Below are 14631 nucleotides of genomic sequence, written 5' to 3'. Positions count from 1 at the left end.
CTTTGTGTTACTTTTCTCAAAGCGTTTGTCAGACACAAGACCAGTATCAACAGATCTTTCTCACCATAGTCACAACAGGACTCTTTGGGGTGTGCTTTTTAAAGGCAGCATGTCCCCTCCTTGGAGAGGATTTCCTGCTCCTCTCATTCAAGTTGCAGCATTCCCACCTCCTCCTCTCTTTTACTGCTGGGGTCACAGACTGCCTGAACCTCCCTTTGCCTTTTCCCATTGACATCTTCCCCATCACTCAACCCAGGAGAGGTTTTCTTTTTCCTTCTACAAGTCTTTCATCACATATAGCAGACTTGATCAACAGATCATATAACCAAATCATACCTGATAAAATAGTCGTATCTGGCCTTAATTGTGCCTCTGTAAACCAGTTGTTGTGCTGCAGGAGCACTTTGATTTCCCTCCATTCGGCTGTTTAAAATGGTCTTCTGTTGTGTAAATAGTCCATGGATGGAACCGAGACCCAAACTGCTAAGAGAACGCCAGTGTTCCCAGCATCTCCCCTGGTTTATTTGTGCTATATTTCCCGGTGACCTCAAATGAAAGTATTACTTATGTGGAGCAATCTGTAGCTGTTAAAGCTCCTGGGTTCCGAGTTAAAATGCTAGGAGCTGGAGATACATTTCTTTTAGTGGTGGCAAAATGGAAGACATCTTCAGCTGGTTTGGTTCAGGCTCTGCCATGGTTTTAACGGCACTTCTGCCGAGTGTGCTCTCCACGCCCTTCCAGAGAGCAGGGGCCGTGGTCGGCCCCGTTCTCTGGAGGTCGCTGTCCTACGGCAGTCCCACCGGTGGAAAGCGTTAAAGAAGAGCCAGACGTTTTGGCCGCTCGGTTCCTTTTTGGCCCTGCTGCGGATTTTGTTTTGGAGACGACGCCGCCGGCAGCGCCCAGCCGGCCTTCCCGCGGCGGGCGGGGCGGGGGGGTGCTCGGGGCTGTCCCGCCGCTCAAATAGCCGTCGCCGCCGCCGCGCCTGGCAGCGGAGCCGACGCAGCCGTCCTCCCCCATGGTGACTGCGGCGAGCGGGCGGCGCAGCGGCACCCCGCAGCGGCGGAGCCCCGGCGGATTCCCCGGCCGATTCCCCGGCCGCTGCCCGCGGCGCCCGGAGCGGCGGCGGCGGCGGCCGGGGACAGCGGCGGCGGCGGGGGAGAGCCCGCAGGAGCTGCAGGCTTTCCGCGACTACGGGGAGAGCTGGTACCGCTCCCGCAAGGGGCTGGAGAGCCGCTTCCAGCCGCGGGAGCCGCTCGCCCGGCAGCCGCAGGTGGGGACAGCGCGGACGTCAGCGACGGCGGCGGGGGAAGCCCCGTGGCCGGCCCCGCCTGACCCCCGTTCCCGGTGCCGCAGGTGACGGCGGAGGCGCGCTGCAAGCTGGTCAGCTGGCTTATCCCCGTGCACCGGCACTTCGGCCTCTCCTTCGAGGCACTTTGCCTGGCCGTCAACATCCTCGACCGCTTCCTCGCCACCACCCCTGTAGCCGCCGACTGCTTCCAGCTCCTGGGCGTGACGGCGCTGCTTATCGCCTGCAAGCAGGTAGGGCGGCCCCGGAGCCCGGCTGCCCCGCCGCCGGGGTCTCTGCAGACCTCCTCGGCCACCCCGAGCGGTTCCGGCGGCAACCCAGCCGCAGCCGGGCCGGGCTCCGCACCCTTTCCCCCCGCGCTGCTCCATCGGCTGCAGCATCTCCACCTCCTGTCCCCCCCTCGCAGGTGGAGGTGCACCCCCCCAGCGTGAAGGAGCTCCTCGCCCTCTGCTGCGACGCCTTCACCCGCCAGCAGCTCCGCAACCTGGAGTGCATCGTCCTGCACCGCCTGGGCTTCGACCTGGCGGCGCCCACCGTCAGCTTCTTCCTGGAGCACTTCAGCCAGGTGCGGCTGGAGGCGCAGGGGGCCGACGCGGGGGAGGTGGCGGACGCCCGGAGCCTGGCGGGGGGCGTAGCGGAGCTCAGCCTGGCCGACTACGCTTTCACCAAATACGCCCCCTCCCTGCTGGCCGCCGGCAGCCTGGGGCTGGCGGACCGGCTGCTGCGCCACCGCAGCCCCCTGGACCTGCGGGTCAGCGGCTACCCGGAGGGGCTCCTGCGGGACTGCATGGACCAGCTGCAACTCCTGGTGTCTCTGAACGGGCAGTCCCTGCCGCTCCTCCTGCCCCCGGAGCTGGTCCAGAAGTGCCCCTGGCTGCGGGGCGGCCGCTGACCGCGGGGTGCTAACGGCGAGGCCACCCATCACCCATCACTTGCGCCTCCTGCGACCGCAGTATTTGAGCTGAGCCGGCTCCGTGCCGGCTTGTCGTTTGTGCTCCGTGCAGTCGATGCAGAGTCTAATCAAATAAGCGTTAGTGTTATTGGAGTTTTAAAAAATTAGATTACGTTTTGCACACGATGTTACTGTATGTCAGTTGCACTGTCCCTTTGCTGTTTTTTTAAATCCAGCATGTAAATAATATACAGAATCTCAAGTACTGTATTATTTATTTGGAGGTTGGTCTGTAAAGATAACGGTGGAAGGACCAAGTGAACGTTGAATAAACCCTTTTCTACTTGTCACCTGTACTCGTTTATTTGCTGGCGGTGTGTGTCCATAGCTGGGAGAGGAAATGCATTGGCACAGAACGAGCTCACCCCAACAGTTTCCAGCCCCCCCAAAATAATTATGCCCGATGGTGTCATTCCACACGCTGGCATGGTCATGGCTCGGGGGGAAAACGATTAGATGCACTGGCCTAAGTGTAGGAAAACAGAATCTTAAATAACAAACCAGCTGGTTATTATTTTTCCAGCAGGTCTGTAATCCAGGTGTGTACTCCTAACCAAGTTGTCACTGTAGCATGGGAAACACTCAAGGGAAGAAAACAGTCATTACGTTGTAAAGTATTTTATTTTCTTAATTTTATTGCCTTTGTATCTGTGCCCAGAAACGATGTTAAAAGAGCATATATGCGCATCTAAAGTTGCCCTCGGAGGTGCTCGCCCTTCGGGGCAGCAGGGAACGGGTGAACCGCACGCTGGGCTGTGCTGCGAGCCCCGCCCGGCCTCAGGTTTTCAGGCAGGACGAGCAACGCTTGTCCAAACTGCTGGGGCAGAAAATATCTGCGAGCCCATCACAAGAGGCTAAGGGTCAGTTATCTTCCCCCAGCCCCGCCGGTGATTTCAGCTGGGCTCAGCGCGGCAGCGGTGGGGGACCCTTTCCCGGGGGGGACCCTCTCCCGGTGCGAGGCTCAGTAAAGTCAAGACGCCGTGGGCTGGTTTCTTTTTTTTTGCCTGCTCGCACCTTACGCTTTCAACACCGGCGGCCCCCTAGCATTTAATAAACATCCTTACAAAAACCAGCCCAGCCCGCAAGCTGACCCCCACACGCGGCCCGGCAGGGACCTGGGGGGGGCGGCCGGGGGACCGAGGTGCTGGCGGGGGGCGCGGCCGGGGCGGAGGGGCCTCGGCAGCGCGGCCGGCAGCGCCTCTCCTCGGGTTTCCCTCCGGGACAGCCCCCTCGGCCCGCCCCGGCTCCGCGGGCGCGGGGAAGGGCTCCGCGGGCGCGGGAGCCGCCGGCGCGGCCCGGGAAGGCGGCGGGAGGTTTCCGCGCCCCGGCGGAGGGAAGGCGGGCGGGCAGTGCCCGGCATGGCCCCGGCCCCCCGCGGCCCTGCCCGCGGCCCTGCCCGCACTCCTGCCCGCGGGGCGGTGCCGAGCGGGGCGCGGGGCGGCGGGCGCCGGCCGGAGCCGGGGCAGGTGCCGGTGCCGCGGCGGCAGCATGGAGCAGGGCGGTCGCCGCCGGGCTTTCGACAGCATCTGCCCCAACAGGGTCCAGGGTCCGCCCGCCCGCCTCGCCAAGAAGCCGGCCCGGCCCAGCGGGGGGGCGGCGGGGATCCCCCCGGCCGCACGGAGCCCCCGAGCGCCCCCGCCCCGTCCGCGCCGCAGCGGCGCCCCGCCATCCCCCGCCGTACCCGCTCTCGGTGAGTCTGTCCGCGGCGGAGAGCCCTGACCCCCCAGGCCGTTTCCCCCTCCCACTGGGCCCCCCTGGTGCCCCCCACCGTGCTCCTCAGCCTTGCATCTCCCGGCCGTGACACCCCCACCATGCCCCCCACTGTGTCCCCCTCGGCCATGTCCCCCTCTCCATGCCCCTCACTGTGCCCTCTCCCCCCCGCCCCTGCCGTGCCCCTCACCACGCTCCCCAGACCTGCATCCCCTGGCCATGCCCCTCGATGATACCCACCAGCCATGCTTTCCGCTTTGCCACCACACTCCCCCGGACGTGCCCAGCCCTGCCGGGGCTCCTCACTGCTGTCTCTCACTGTCCTCAGCCCTCACCACCACTGACTGGCAGGAACTGGCAGCCTGTGCCCCCATCCTTCCCACCATCCCGGCCGGCCCTGTGACCCTGCAGCAGGTAACGCCCTGGCTGGGGCAAGCTTGGCTGCCCTCGGTACAGGGCACCTATGGGTGTTGCAGCTCCCCAGCCTTGGGCTTCCCACCTGTGAAATGGGCGTAGTGGAAGACAGCCTCTTGTCCCACGCATTAGGCAGGCTAGTGGCAAGGGCAAGGGACAGGTGTCTGGGGGTGCTGGGGCTGTGGGAAGGTGCTGAGCGCAGGCAGTAGTCGGTGTCAGAACAGTGTGGGCAGCAGTGGGCAGCACGGGCAGGTCTGACCTTTGGGTCCTGCTCACTGGCACGTTTCCTTCACTCCTCCCAGGGTCCCTGCTTCCAGGATGGACCAGAGTTTGACTTTCAGGAGTTCAGAGATGCGGTCGATGATTTTATATCTGGCAAGTAGATATTTTTCCTTACCTGAGCCAAACATGCCTGCATATATACATCAGCAGTCACACTGTGTTTGGTATCCTCTTTTTTTGTTTTGTTTCTGGGTTTTTGGATGCCCACTCACTGCACGCTTGTCCCATCCCAAGACAGTCTATAAGGCAGTGCATCACTCTACACCCCATTAGAGGGACCTGGGCCTGGCACTGAGCTTTCCCCCAAGGGAGACAGAAATTAAATCCAAACAGGCTTAGGGTGCACAGCTGCTGCAGTAGAGTAAAAGTATGTCAGGAAATACTGGAGGGATGCTCAGAACCTGCATGGTGTGCAGGGGTCGGGGGGGGAGAGGGGATGTGAAAACCTTCTCTGAATGTAGCTGTTCCCTCCAGACGCATCTGCCTCAATGCCACCGCCACTAGACTGCACCAGCTTTGATTTCTCACTTGGTGAAGAGGTGGCCTTTGGCCCCTGCACCCCACAGCTGGACAGCAGTGTGCTGGCACAGATGCCCCCGCAGCCCCTGCCTTCCCCCGAGCCGTGCTGGAGGGACCTGGCGGACCAGCACCAGAAAGCGTTGGGAGATGCGCTGGAGGCAAACAGCCAGGTAGGGACACCCAAGGCCTCCCCAAGGGCCTGTACTGGGTTTCTCTCCCTCACATCCTGCATGGCCTTGGTGTGCAGCATCCTCCTGGGCAGTGGGGCTGTCCTGACTGCCCTGTCCCCACTTGTCGTTCGCAGCTGCAGGAGACTCTCACGCAGAGGCAGGAAGAGCTGGCGACGCTGCAGGAGAACAACGTGCAGCTCAAGGAGCTGGCGAGCCAGGCCAGGCAGCTGGCCACCATCCTTGATGTGAGTGCTGCTGCCCCACCAGGCCTGGCTGCCCCACAGCCCAGCTGGTCCCTGGGGGGCTGTGTGGTGGGGGGTGCAGTGGGAGACAGGGTGCGGGGTGAGGTTGAACAGTGCAGGGATGGGACAGGGCCATGAGGGGGTGGGGGGAGTGAGGGGATGTGGGGAAGGATGGGGTGGTGTAATGTGGGTCCGGATGGTGCAGGATGGGGTGGTGTGGGGCAGGGCAGTGTGTGGTGGGCGGAGGTGAGGTGGAGCAGGGCGGGATGGAGCAGGGCAGTGGGGGACAGCGTAATGCAGTTCAGGGCAGGGTGGTGCGGGATGGGGTGGTGCAGGGCAGAGCGGTGCGGGGATGTGCGGTGCAGCGCAGCCTGTGGAAGTCCACTCTCTCCCCCCGGCAGACGCTGATGCTCCCGCAGTGCGCCGACGGGGCGGCCCTTCCTCCTCCTCCTGCTCTTCCTCCTCCTCCTCCTCTTCTTCATCCTCCACCTCCTCCTCCCGCCGCTGCCCCGTCCGGGATCTGGAGCGGGCGCGGGCGGCCGGGGCCGTGGGAGGAAGCGGCGGGCGTGGACACCATGCTGCGGGAGGTGTCAGAGAAGTGCCGTGCCGCCCTGCGGAGCCTGGGGGGCAGCCCGGGGGGCAGCCCCACCGCCAAGCGCCCGCGCCCGGTCCCGCGCCTGCACGGCGCCTTCCGCGGGCTGCGCACCGGCCGCGCCGCCCCGCACCCGGGCGACGGGGGGCTGGAGGGGGGCGGCAGCCTGCGGGCGGCCCTGGGGGAGGCGGGCGGCATCCGCACCCTGGCCTTCCCGCAGGGCAACGCCTTCACCCTCCGCACCGCCGCCGGCGGGTACCGCTTCCGCTGGGTGCCGCGCTGAGGCTCCACGGATCGCCGCGACCCCGGCCACGCGTGTCCCGGGCAAAGCGGAGGGGGCCTGCCGCAGCCTAAGGCTGGCAGGGTACCCCTGCCCGGCAGCACGCTCCCCCTCTTCTGTTTGAAAACGGGTATTTGCGCTTTTTCCCCTGGAAGCTGGAGAAGAGAAGGGACAAGCGCGGCGGAGGCGACCGCACCGCAACGAGAGCAGCGAGCCCCGGGCACTGCCGCGGCAGCGGTGGCCGGGCTTTACAGAGCTGGGGTTTTCGAGTCGGCCACTCACCCTCAGTAGTTCGCTAATGAATGTAGAGATTAAATGAAGATCTGCCGGTTTTATCCGGAATTGTTACTCATTTGAGCAGAAAAATGTAACTTAGAGGATAGTGGCTGCAGTTGGCCTATGTGAAAATGGACAGACCATCCCAAGTGGTTTGAACACGACACACCTTCACCTTCACAGAATTTTACATCCACAATGCTTACAAATTGGTCTTGTGTTGTTCATGTGTGCAGGTGTAGATGTATATTCACACTCGGTGTGATGATTAAATAGTGCTTAAAAATACCATTTACTTGTACTGATTTAATGTAAACTCAGCGTTTTGCATCAGGTACGCGTATTTGCTTTCATTGGAGCAAAGATGACAGAAAACTGAGCATCGACACAAAGTTTACTTTGCTTGATGTGCTCAAGCAGAAAATTTTAGAATAAAACATGCTGCTATTAACATTGAGTGATGTTATCTCAAATAGAGAGAAGCATGAAAAACATTAAATTGTTCTGAATGGATATATTTCCCTTACACCCACTGGTTTGAAAGCTGAAACACTCAGAGCACACATGAAATGGTAACTGAAGTTTCTTTTTCTGTGGCACATAAGTGAATGAAGGCACTGTTCCCCACTCAGGATAGAGGTTTTCTGCCTGTGAAGTTATCAGTTTTTCTGCTTTTCAATACTCAGATTTTCCAGTATTCCTGCATGGGTCCATGCACATTAAAAGCAATCCAACTGTAAGAGCCTCGTGTGATGGTTAAGGTGACAGCACACTATCATCATCATAATCTCAGTGGCAGGTTTCTTAGAGGAGCTGCAACCCTGCACATAGTGTTGTCCTTTTGCAAGCCGAGACTGTATTAGGAAGGAGAGTGGTTCTTGTCACCAGCATGACGTGTAGTTATGTGGCTCCTAGGAGACTGCAAAGGTGGTCCTTCAATATCTGTGGTCCTTTGTGTCTGTGGCACTGACACTTTCTGGCAAGGGAGGTGCTGAATCTCTGCCTGGGATGCTGAGGGCTCAGCACTGGGATGACTCCAGAGCAGTTCATATTTCAGGAGAAGACCACTGCCACCTTGCCCAAAATGCTGTGTGAAAGTTCTGGTTCTGCAGTGGCCAGGAGAGACAAAACCTGCCTGGCTGCACTGAATTCAGCAGGGAACAAACTGATAACATACGGCAGCTTGTACAGATATCTACAGTTCCTCTCCACCTGTTTTATGAAGTTAAACACAAGATGTATAGTATATACAACTTTGTAATACTCATAAGCATATTCCTCGGAAATAAGGAGACACATGAAAACTGCAGACTTCTTGCAGGATGCAACAATAACATAATCACCCTGTTGGGTTGTCACTAGTGTTGTTCTTGCTGCTACTTCAAGTCTTTTGAGAATTACAAATAATCCACTTTTCAGAATTACAAATTATTGACTTAATTTTGCAGTTAATCTGCTATAGAGTTTCCACTGACTACTTTTACTCATAGTATTTCTATGTTAAAAGTCTCCTTCATTAATTTTGAGTTGTGATCTAAAAGTAATAGAAATTGATAATAGATGTATTTTTAAAATTTATTTAATTTTAATCCCTGTCAATTGGAAAGACTTAAAATTGGCTAATCAGACCAAGATGCTTCTCACTGAGAATCACAGGAGCATCATCAGACACATAGAGACATAACTGGTAAAAGGAAAAGGTATTTGGTATGCAACATATATTTCAGTAAATACACAAAGGGTAGATTTAGAAGTGATATTGACAGCAAGGAAAAGTTCTTTCGTGAGAATCAGGAGTGAAACAAACTAGGATGTGGAGAAAGATACTGAGGGATTAGCACTGGCCTTTAATGCTCATATTCAAGATTTTTCAATAATATTAAAATTCTGGAACAAAAAAAATAGCAAAAAAAGATGACACACAAGCAAGAAATATAGCAGTAGTATTTACAGTAGGCAAAAAAGGTGAAGGCAGAAGTTACAGGCAAATGAGAAGGCAATCAGTAGCACACAAGATTGCATTTCTTTGTAAATAATAGAGGCAGTAACTGCTCACAACTGCTTTCACAAATCCACTGGGAAAGAGATCTGACCATAGCAGTCCATGCTTCAAAACATGACCGCACACCTGACAGTGCTCAAGTGTCAGCATTACATGGGGAGGTAACAGCCCAGTGGGGGCCGAGGCACTGCAGTACCTCAGTTTGAGATGCAGGACTGCTGGACCTACCACTTTGCGGGGAGGTGCTTTAACCATGAGGCCCCTGCCTAAAAGGCAGGTAGCGGAAAGCAGCACCAGCTTTGGCTTTGCTAAAACAGGACATAATAAGTCTTTCTCAGCTTTTGTGAGGAACAGCTGCAAGAGATGTCAGGGAAAGGTCTTGATCCTTTGTCCCGTGTATTTAGGGGTGGCCACTTCAAGCTGGGAGCTGTGGTGCTGGGGCAGCCCCCCGTGCTTAATGCACCCCTCTGGCAGCTTAGTGTGGAGGTTTTCTTGGCATTGTATCTACTCTGAGATGCCCTTCTTTCTCCCTGCTCTGGCGCTATATAGGCAATCTAAATGTATAACGCTGCATGTACTCGGAAAGGGGCAGAAAGTCAAGCACTGGCTCTACCTGTGCTCGGGGCTGGCAGGAGTGGTCTGTAGCTGTTGAGATGTGTTGGTGTACAGCTGTTCAGTACTGGCATGTCCTCCCGACAGCATCGTGGGTCAGGTGGTGAAAGAGTTCGTGCTCCAGGTGTAGGTAGAACAGCACATCACTGCCCGTGTATGGAGGCACCTCTTCTCTCCAGGCTTCAGATTCTTTTCTCTGATGCTGAATGCCTGCTGTATTGGGTTTGGCTGAGACGGAGTTAATTTCCCCACAGCAGCCCCCATAGTGCTGTGCACCGGTAGCCAGCAAGGTGCTGGTAACACACCAGGGTTTTGGCTCCTGCAGAGCAGTGCTGGCACTGCACCAAGGCTGTCTCTCCAGCATCCCCCTCACCTCACCACTAGGCTGGGGGTGGGCAAGATCGTGGGAGGGGACACAGCCAGGACAGCTGACCCCAACTGACCAAAGGGATATTCCATGCTGTATGACCTCTGCTCAGGAATAAAAGCTAAGAGAAAGGGGGAGGAAGGGGGCAGGGCATTTGTTATTTATGACATTTGTCTTCTGGAGCAATCACTACGCATACTAAAGCCCTGCTTCCCAGGAAGTGGCTGGACATAGCCTGCTGATGGGAAGTAGAGGATAAATATTTTGTTTTTCCTTTGCTTCCATGTATGACCTTTGCTTTTGCTTTATTAAACTGCCTTTACCTTGACCCATGACTTTTTCTCCATCTTATTTTTCTCCCCTCCCTGTCCTGCTGAAGAGGGGAGTGATAAAGCGACTTGGTGAGCACCTGGCCTCCAGCCAAGGTCAACACATCTGAAAAGTTTACATGACTGCAAAGAGTTTTCTTTTGAAGGCAGTCTGTATTGTTATGCTCTAATGGACCTTCACTGTCCATCAACAAAGTAGCTGCTTTGTAATTCCCTAACTCAGCTGGATCTCAGGTGGAAATAAAGAGATGAAGGAGGTTTCCTAACACATTTCAATTTGGATTCCTACAGTTGTTTGCATCCTTGGGACATCTTGCACCATTTTTTGTGGTGAGAGGTAAAGAGTGCTACAAAGTCACTATGTAACTTGTGAGGCATCACTGCTCATCTTTCTAAAAGCACTGATTAAGTTCTTTTCTCTCTTAGGAAACTCCTACCTGTTATTTCCCTCACAATTAGTTGGTTTTTTTGAGATGACTGCATAGGTGATAAGAGGTACGGTACTCAGCATCTCTGTATTCTTCAGAAATCTAATTATACCTATCAAATATGCAATCATATTATCATAGCAATGGGCAACGTACTCCAGGATGTTCTGGGGTCTGCAATGCAGAGCAAGTGCATTTCAACAAAATGAAGAGGAAAGGAAGGGATCAGGCTAAAAATAAAAGGTGAATCTCCTACACTGTGTTCTTTGTATGAAAAGTGTTACTAATAAAACAGCTACAGATATATTTACGGATAAGTGTTTTCTATCATTTTATTCTTGCTTTGTCTGATGGTCCCCAACATAGCTTCATTTGTACGTATGTTCGTATTGCGTTTCTCTCTTTTCTTTCATTATCAAGTTTGTATCTCCTGGTGAAATTTCAGAGTCCCCTTTGTCTCAGTGGGCCTTTGACTGAACTCAGGAATCCAGTGGTTCCAAGATCTTTGCAGGACTGGAGACTCACACTGCCTCTGAGAAGACCTGGTATGGACTTGTATCTGCTGTGAGGCAGAGAATTTCACATATTGTGGGTGGATAGAGATGATTTGACCTATACCTATACCCTGAATATCAAGAAAGGGGTTTAGAAGCTTGAAAAGGTGGAAGAGTTGAAATAGATGAACATCTACTATGGAGTTAGGTACAAACTGCATATCTTCAACACATTAATTATTTAAAGTGCTTAGCTGTAAGAACACAGTCTTAGGATATGAATTAACCTATGTCATCCAGAAACTGCATAACTAAACCACTGCTTTGCTGAAGTTGGTATCTCAATAGTGAGTGGTATTATCGGATTGTAACTACCAACCTGTTATCAAAGAGTGTACTACCCAACAGAAAAAACCCAACAAACCAAAAATACATTTTAATTGAAAACTTAACTTACAGGTTCAACTATATTGAAGATACAGTCTAACCTGATTCCCTGAATATTATTTTTTGAAGTAAAGCCAGCGACTTGTTTCCATGGGAAATGGTATGGAGATGCAACAGAATTTCAGGAACTCACAGCTGATGGAGCTGAACCTGTCAACAATTACTTGACTGAAACTTGTTTGCAAACAGAGATGACAGGTGCTTTTTAAGCTGAATATTTAATTGCCCTTATCCAGGAAAGAATGTTAGAAACCTTGCCCTGTCTCTGATACCACCTGAGAGGAATCATCTATGATGTGCCTAAAGCCGTGGATATAGTTACAATTCATAATTAATCAAAGCCATAATTACTTTTTGCATAACTTAATTTTACAGTAAGATATAGCAGTTTGGTACTAGTAATGCAGTAATAAGCACCATGCTAACAATAGAAGTTGCTAGACAAGCTTTGGAAAGAACCATATCTGAGTGGCATTTTGGCAGTTTGTTAATCCTGACTCGCAGGATTCTAGGATGAAATATTATTTAGGCACACAGTTGGTAGCTGGCAATGAACCCAGAGGTTCTGTTGTTGAGTTGAAGTTCAGCCAATGTAAACAAAATGTAGCTGTATGTTGTCTGCAGTCCCCACAGCCAGCACGGGATTCCAGTCTGTTGGAAGCCTTAACTGAGACAGTCTTTGTAGCAGTGGCGTGCCATAAAGGATTCTTAATGTGCACAGAAAAAGGGAGCACATACTGAAGAGAAACTTAGCAGAAAGGGCCAGGATGGGTGACCTCACAGGACAGCTCTTGATCTGCCCATTGAACAGCAAAACCAGGCAATTAGTGTGCTGCTGAAGAAATCGATTGTGAATTGTATTGTTTTATGAAATCTAAAGCTCACATTAAAGCTAACAATCCTGGGAGTCAACAATATGTTACATGAAAAGTCATATAATTTATTAAAATGCACTAACCTCTTGATGCATTTGTTTTCTTGGGTTTTGTCCTGTTTTTAAACCAATAAAAATCTTTTACAAGCCAGAAACTGCCAGCTGACACTAATTCCTCCCCGAGCTAGAGATCCTTAGTCTACTTATGCACAGTTGCCAACCAGGCTTGTCATTATTGCTAAGTTTAACATTGGAAATAAAATAAATGTAATTACTGCGGAAGGTGTGGTAAAAATGGACAAAAACCAGAAAAAAGATAAAGATGGTACTCCATCTTTCATGTGTCAGTCTGTCCTCATAATGCAGCATACTTGCGGCAACAGAACATGGCAACATAAGGAACAGGTTCATATGGCTTTTTATTTTCTTGCTTGTTTGCATAGGAGATGTAACTTTCCTTAATGTCTGAGGTGTTGAGGTTCATCTGAGCAGGAATGGTGGACAGCCATTTCCAGAGCTCGCTCCCAACATGTTCACAACTACTTTTATTGTGTTGGCAAAGATAAATGAAATGGGAGATGTCTGATGAGCAGATAACTGGACTGAGATGTTAAGTGCATGGCTTAAGATACACCCCAGCAAAGAAGCAGGAACTTTTTTCCTCCCTTGTCCTCTGAATTACATCTTAATAAACTGTGCTTTGTACAGCTAAAATGAAGCTGTGGGTTCACTGCCAGAATATTCCAGTTGCCTGGTCAACAGTATTTCATACTGGAATCTAAACAACGGTTGCTCGCTGCAGTGTGAAATGATGTGAAGAGAACAGCCACGTAAACTGAGTCCCTCCGCTTTCCTGATGCCTTCCTTCCCCATCGTTCTCTGCTTTCCATTGTAGTTAGAAACACTTGAGGGTCAAAGATCCCTTTTACAAATGGGAACCGCTATCTACTACTATTGTTGGTCACTTAGAGGGGCCCCATGGTTTGTCCTGTACCACTGTGAGAACCGTTCCTCTAATCCATCCACAAGGACCTGAGTACTGATACGACTGAGCAGCCAACAAGATTGGGATCTTTCTAGGATACTGGCTGAAAAGCTAGAGAGAACAGTGAAGAAGTGCAGGAAGAAAAATTAAGATGTTTCCGTACCTCAAGATCTCACCTAACAAAGCTGGGACATCATTTTCTCTCTGGCTGGAGGTTAGAGGCCCCAATTCCCAGAAACCTCTCATCACTTTGCAACTGCAAAAAGGAAACAAATTTTTGTAAACATTTGTTCAACAATTTTTTCCCCATCTGTTTCAAATAGCAGCTCAAAACTGCGGTAAATCTTATTCAGATCCCTCACACTTCCAAAAGGGTCATTTTTTTAAATTAACATAATTTATTACACCTTTCTTAGTTTATCCAACTGGGTATCACAGACAGTGACTACATCCTTTCTGGAAAACTAGTCAGTCCAGTATGCCCTCGATGTTAGGGTCCTGTGCTCCTTAGCCAGGAAGGTTTCTCTAACTAGGCCTTCGGTTTAAGCAAGAGTTTCTTGTTGGCAATCTAGAAATTTTATATAAAGAGCAGTTTTTCTTACCTCTCTCTTTTGCTGAAATGGAGACAACCTGTGATCTATTGCTTTTAAGACAATTTTCTATGACCAGTTCTTGTGATCTTTCTGCTTGCCAGAATTTGGTGTAAGCTAGCATCATCTCTTGTCAGCAATCATTTGGCAAAGAGCACTCTCATTATCATGTCCTGAGGTACCTGGGCCCTAGAAGTATTAGTGGCTCATGTTCAGCAGCCTGGATGTGATGAATCCAACTTTTCCTTAAATTTGTTATTTCAGTGAGTGCTTAATTTTCTGATAACGTTGTGAGGCTTGCTATTGATGTCCAAATCTCACTGTCAAACTACAAACTCATATTTTATCTCGATAAATTCCAAAGCTGCTGCTGATGACAAATTAGAATGAAAAGACTTTAAGAATAATGGATGAGAAAGAAAAAATGTTACTAGGGGATTGAGTACCTGCATAGCAGCTTTCAAGAATGTACTAAGCAACAACATATCAGCACCATCTGCTGCCAGCAGGGACAAACTACATGGTTTCTACATAGTGGCCTGGGAATATTTTTACAATGAGCTACAAAAATTCACGCATGTTTCTAGTACGTAAGTGAAATAATAGAGCAATTGGCTGCATAGGTTCCATAACGAGGAGCCTAAAATGAGTCCAGAGTGAGAAAGAAATGAAGACAACCGAGATGACCTTTTCATTTCACTTTGAAGACATGTCAGTGAGATGCTGGAAGCATTTCAGAAGTGATATGCTTAGCTGTGGA

At 51.9% G+C, this 14631-nt stretch overlaps 2 protein-coding genes across 2 annotated transcripts; both read left to right on the top strand.

Moving 5' to 3' along the window:
* The first annotated feature begins 182 nt into the window (after window positions 1-182).
* CCNO (cyclin O) lies at window positions 183-2500 on the top strand. The gene is made up of 3 exons (XM_054808807.1): window positions 183-1270; window positions 1354-1539; window positions 1713-2500. The coding sequence occupies exons 1-3, from the start codon at window positions 1016-1018 to the stop codon at window positions 2196-2198; spliced, it is 927 nt and encodes a 308-aa protein (XP_054664782.1). The 5' UTR covers window positions 183-1015; the 3' UTR covers window positions 2199-2500.
* Window positions 2501-5152: 2652 nt separating this feature from the next.
* MCIDAS (multiciliate differentiation and DNA synthesis associated cell cycle protein) lies at window positions 5153-6470 on the top strand. Its single transcript, XM_054811007.1, has 3 exons — window positions 5153-5353; window positions 5488-5598; window positions 5997-6470. The coding sequence occupies exons 1-3, from the start codon at window positions 5153-5155 to the stop codon at window positions 6468-6470; spliced, it is 786 nt and encodes a 261-aa protein (XP_054666982.1).
* Window positions 6471-14631: the final 8161 nt, after the last annotated feature.

This window comes from Grus americana, chromosome Z (assembly GCF_028858705.1).
Source record: "Grus americana isolate bGruAme1 chromosome Z, bGruAme1.mat, whole genome shotgun sequence".
NCBI classification, from domain to species: Eukaryota; Metazoa; Chordata; class Aves; order Gruiformes; family Gruidae; genus Grus; species Grus americana.
This window is presented reverse-complemented; position numbering and strand designations above follow the sequence as displayed.

What these genes read in the sequence shown, in the direction of transcription:
- CCNO (XM_054808807.1), top strand. Translation starts at nt 1,016, where the DNA reads ATGGTGACTGCGGCGAGCGGGCGGCGCAGCGGCACCCCGCAGCGGCGG. An exon ending in CGCTCGCCCGGCAGCCGCAG is followed by an intron (nt 1,271 to 1,353) that starts GTGGGGACAGCG and finishes CCGGTGCCGCAG; the next exon opens with GTGACGGCGGAGGCGCGCTG. An exon ending in TGCTTATCGCCTGCAAGCAG is followed by an intron (nt 1,540 to 1,712) that starts GTAGGGCGGCCC and finishes CCCCCCTCGCAG; the next exon opens with GTGGAGGTGCACCCCCCCAG.
- MCIDAS (XM_054811007.1), top strand. Translation starts at nt 5,153, where the DNA reads ATGCCACCGCCACTAGACTGCACCAGCTTTGATTTCTCACTTGGTGAA. An exon ending in CGCTGGAGGCAAACAGCCAG is followed by an intron (nt 5,354 to 5,487) that starts GTAGGGACACCC and finishes TGTCGTTCGCAG; the next exon opens with CTGCAGGAGACTCTCACGCA. An exon ending in AGCTGGCCACCATCCTTGAT is followed by an intron (nt 5,599 to 5,996) that starts GTGAGTGCTGCT and finishes TCCCCCCGGCAG; the next exon opens with ACGCTGATGCTCCCGCAGTG.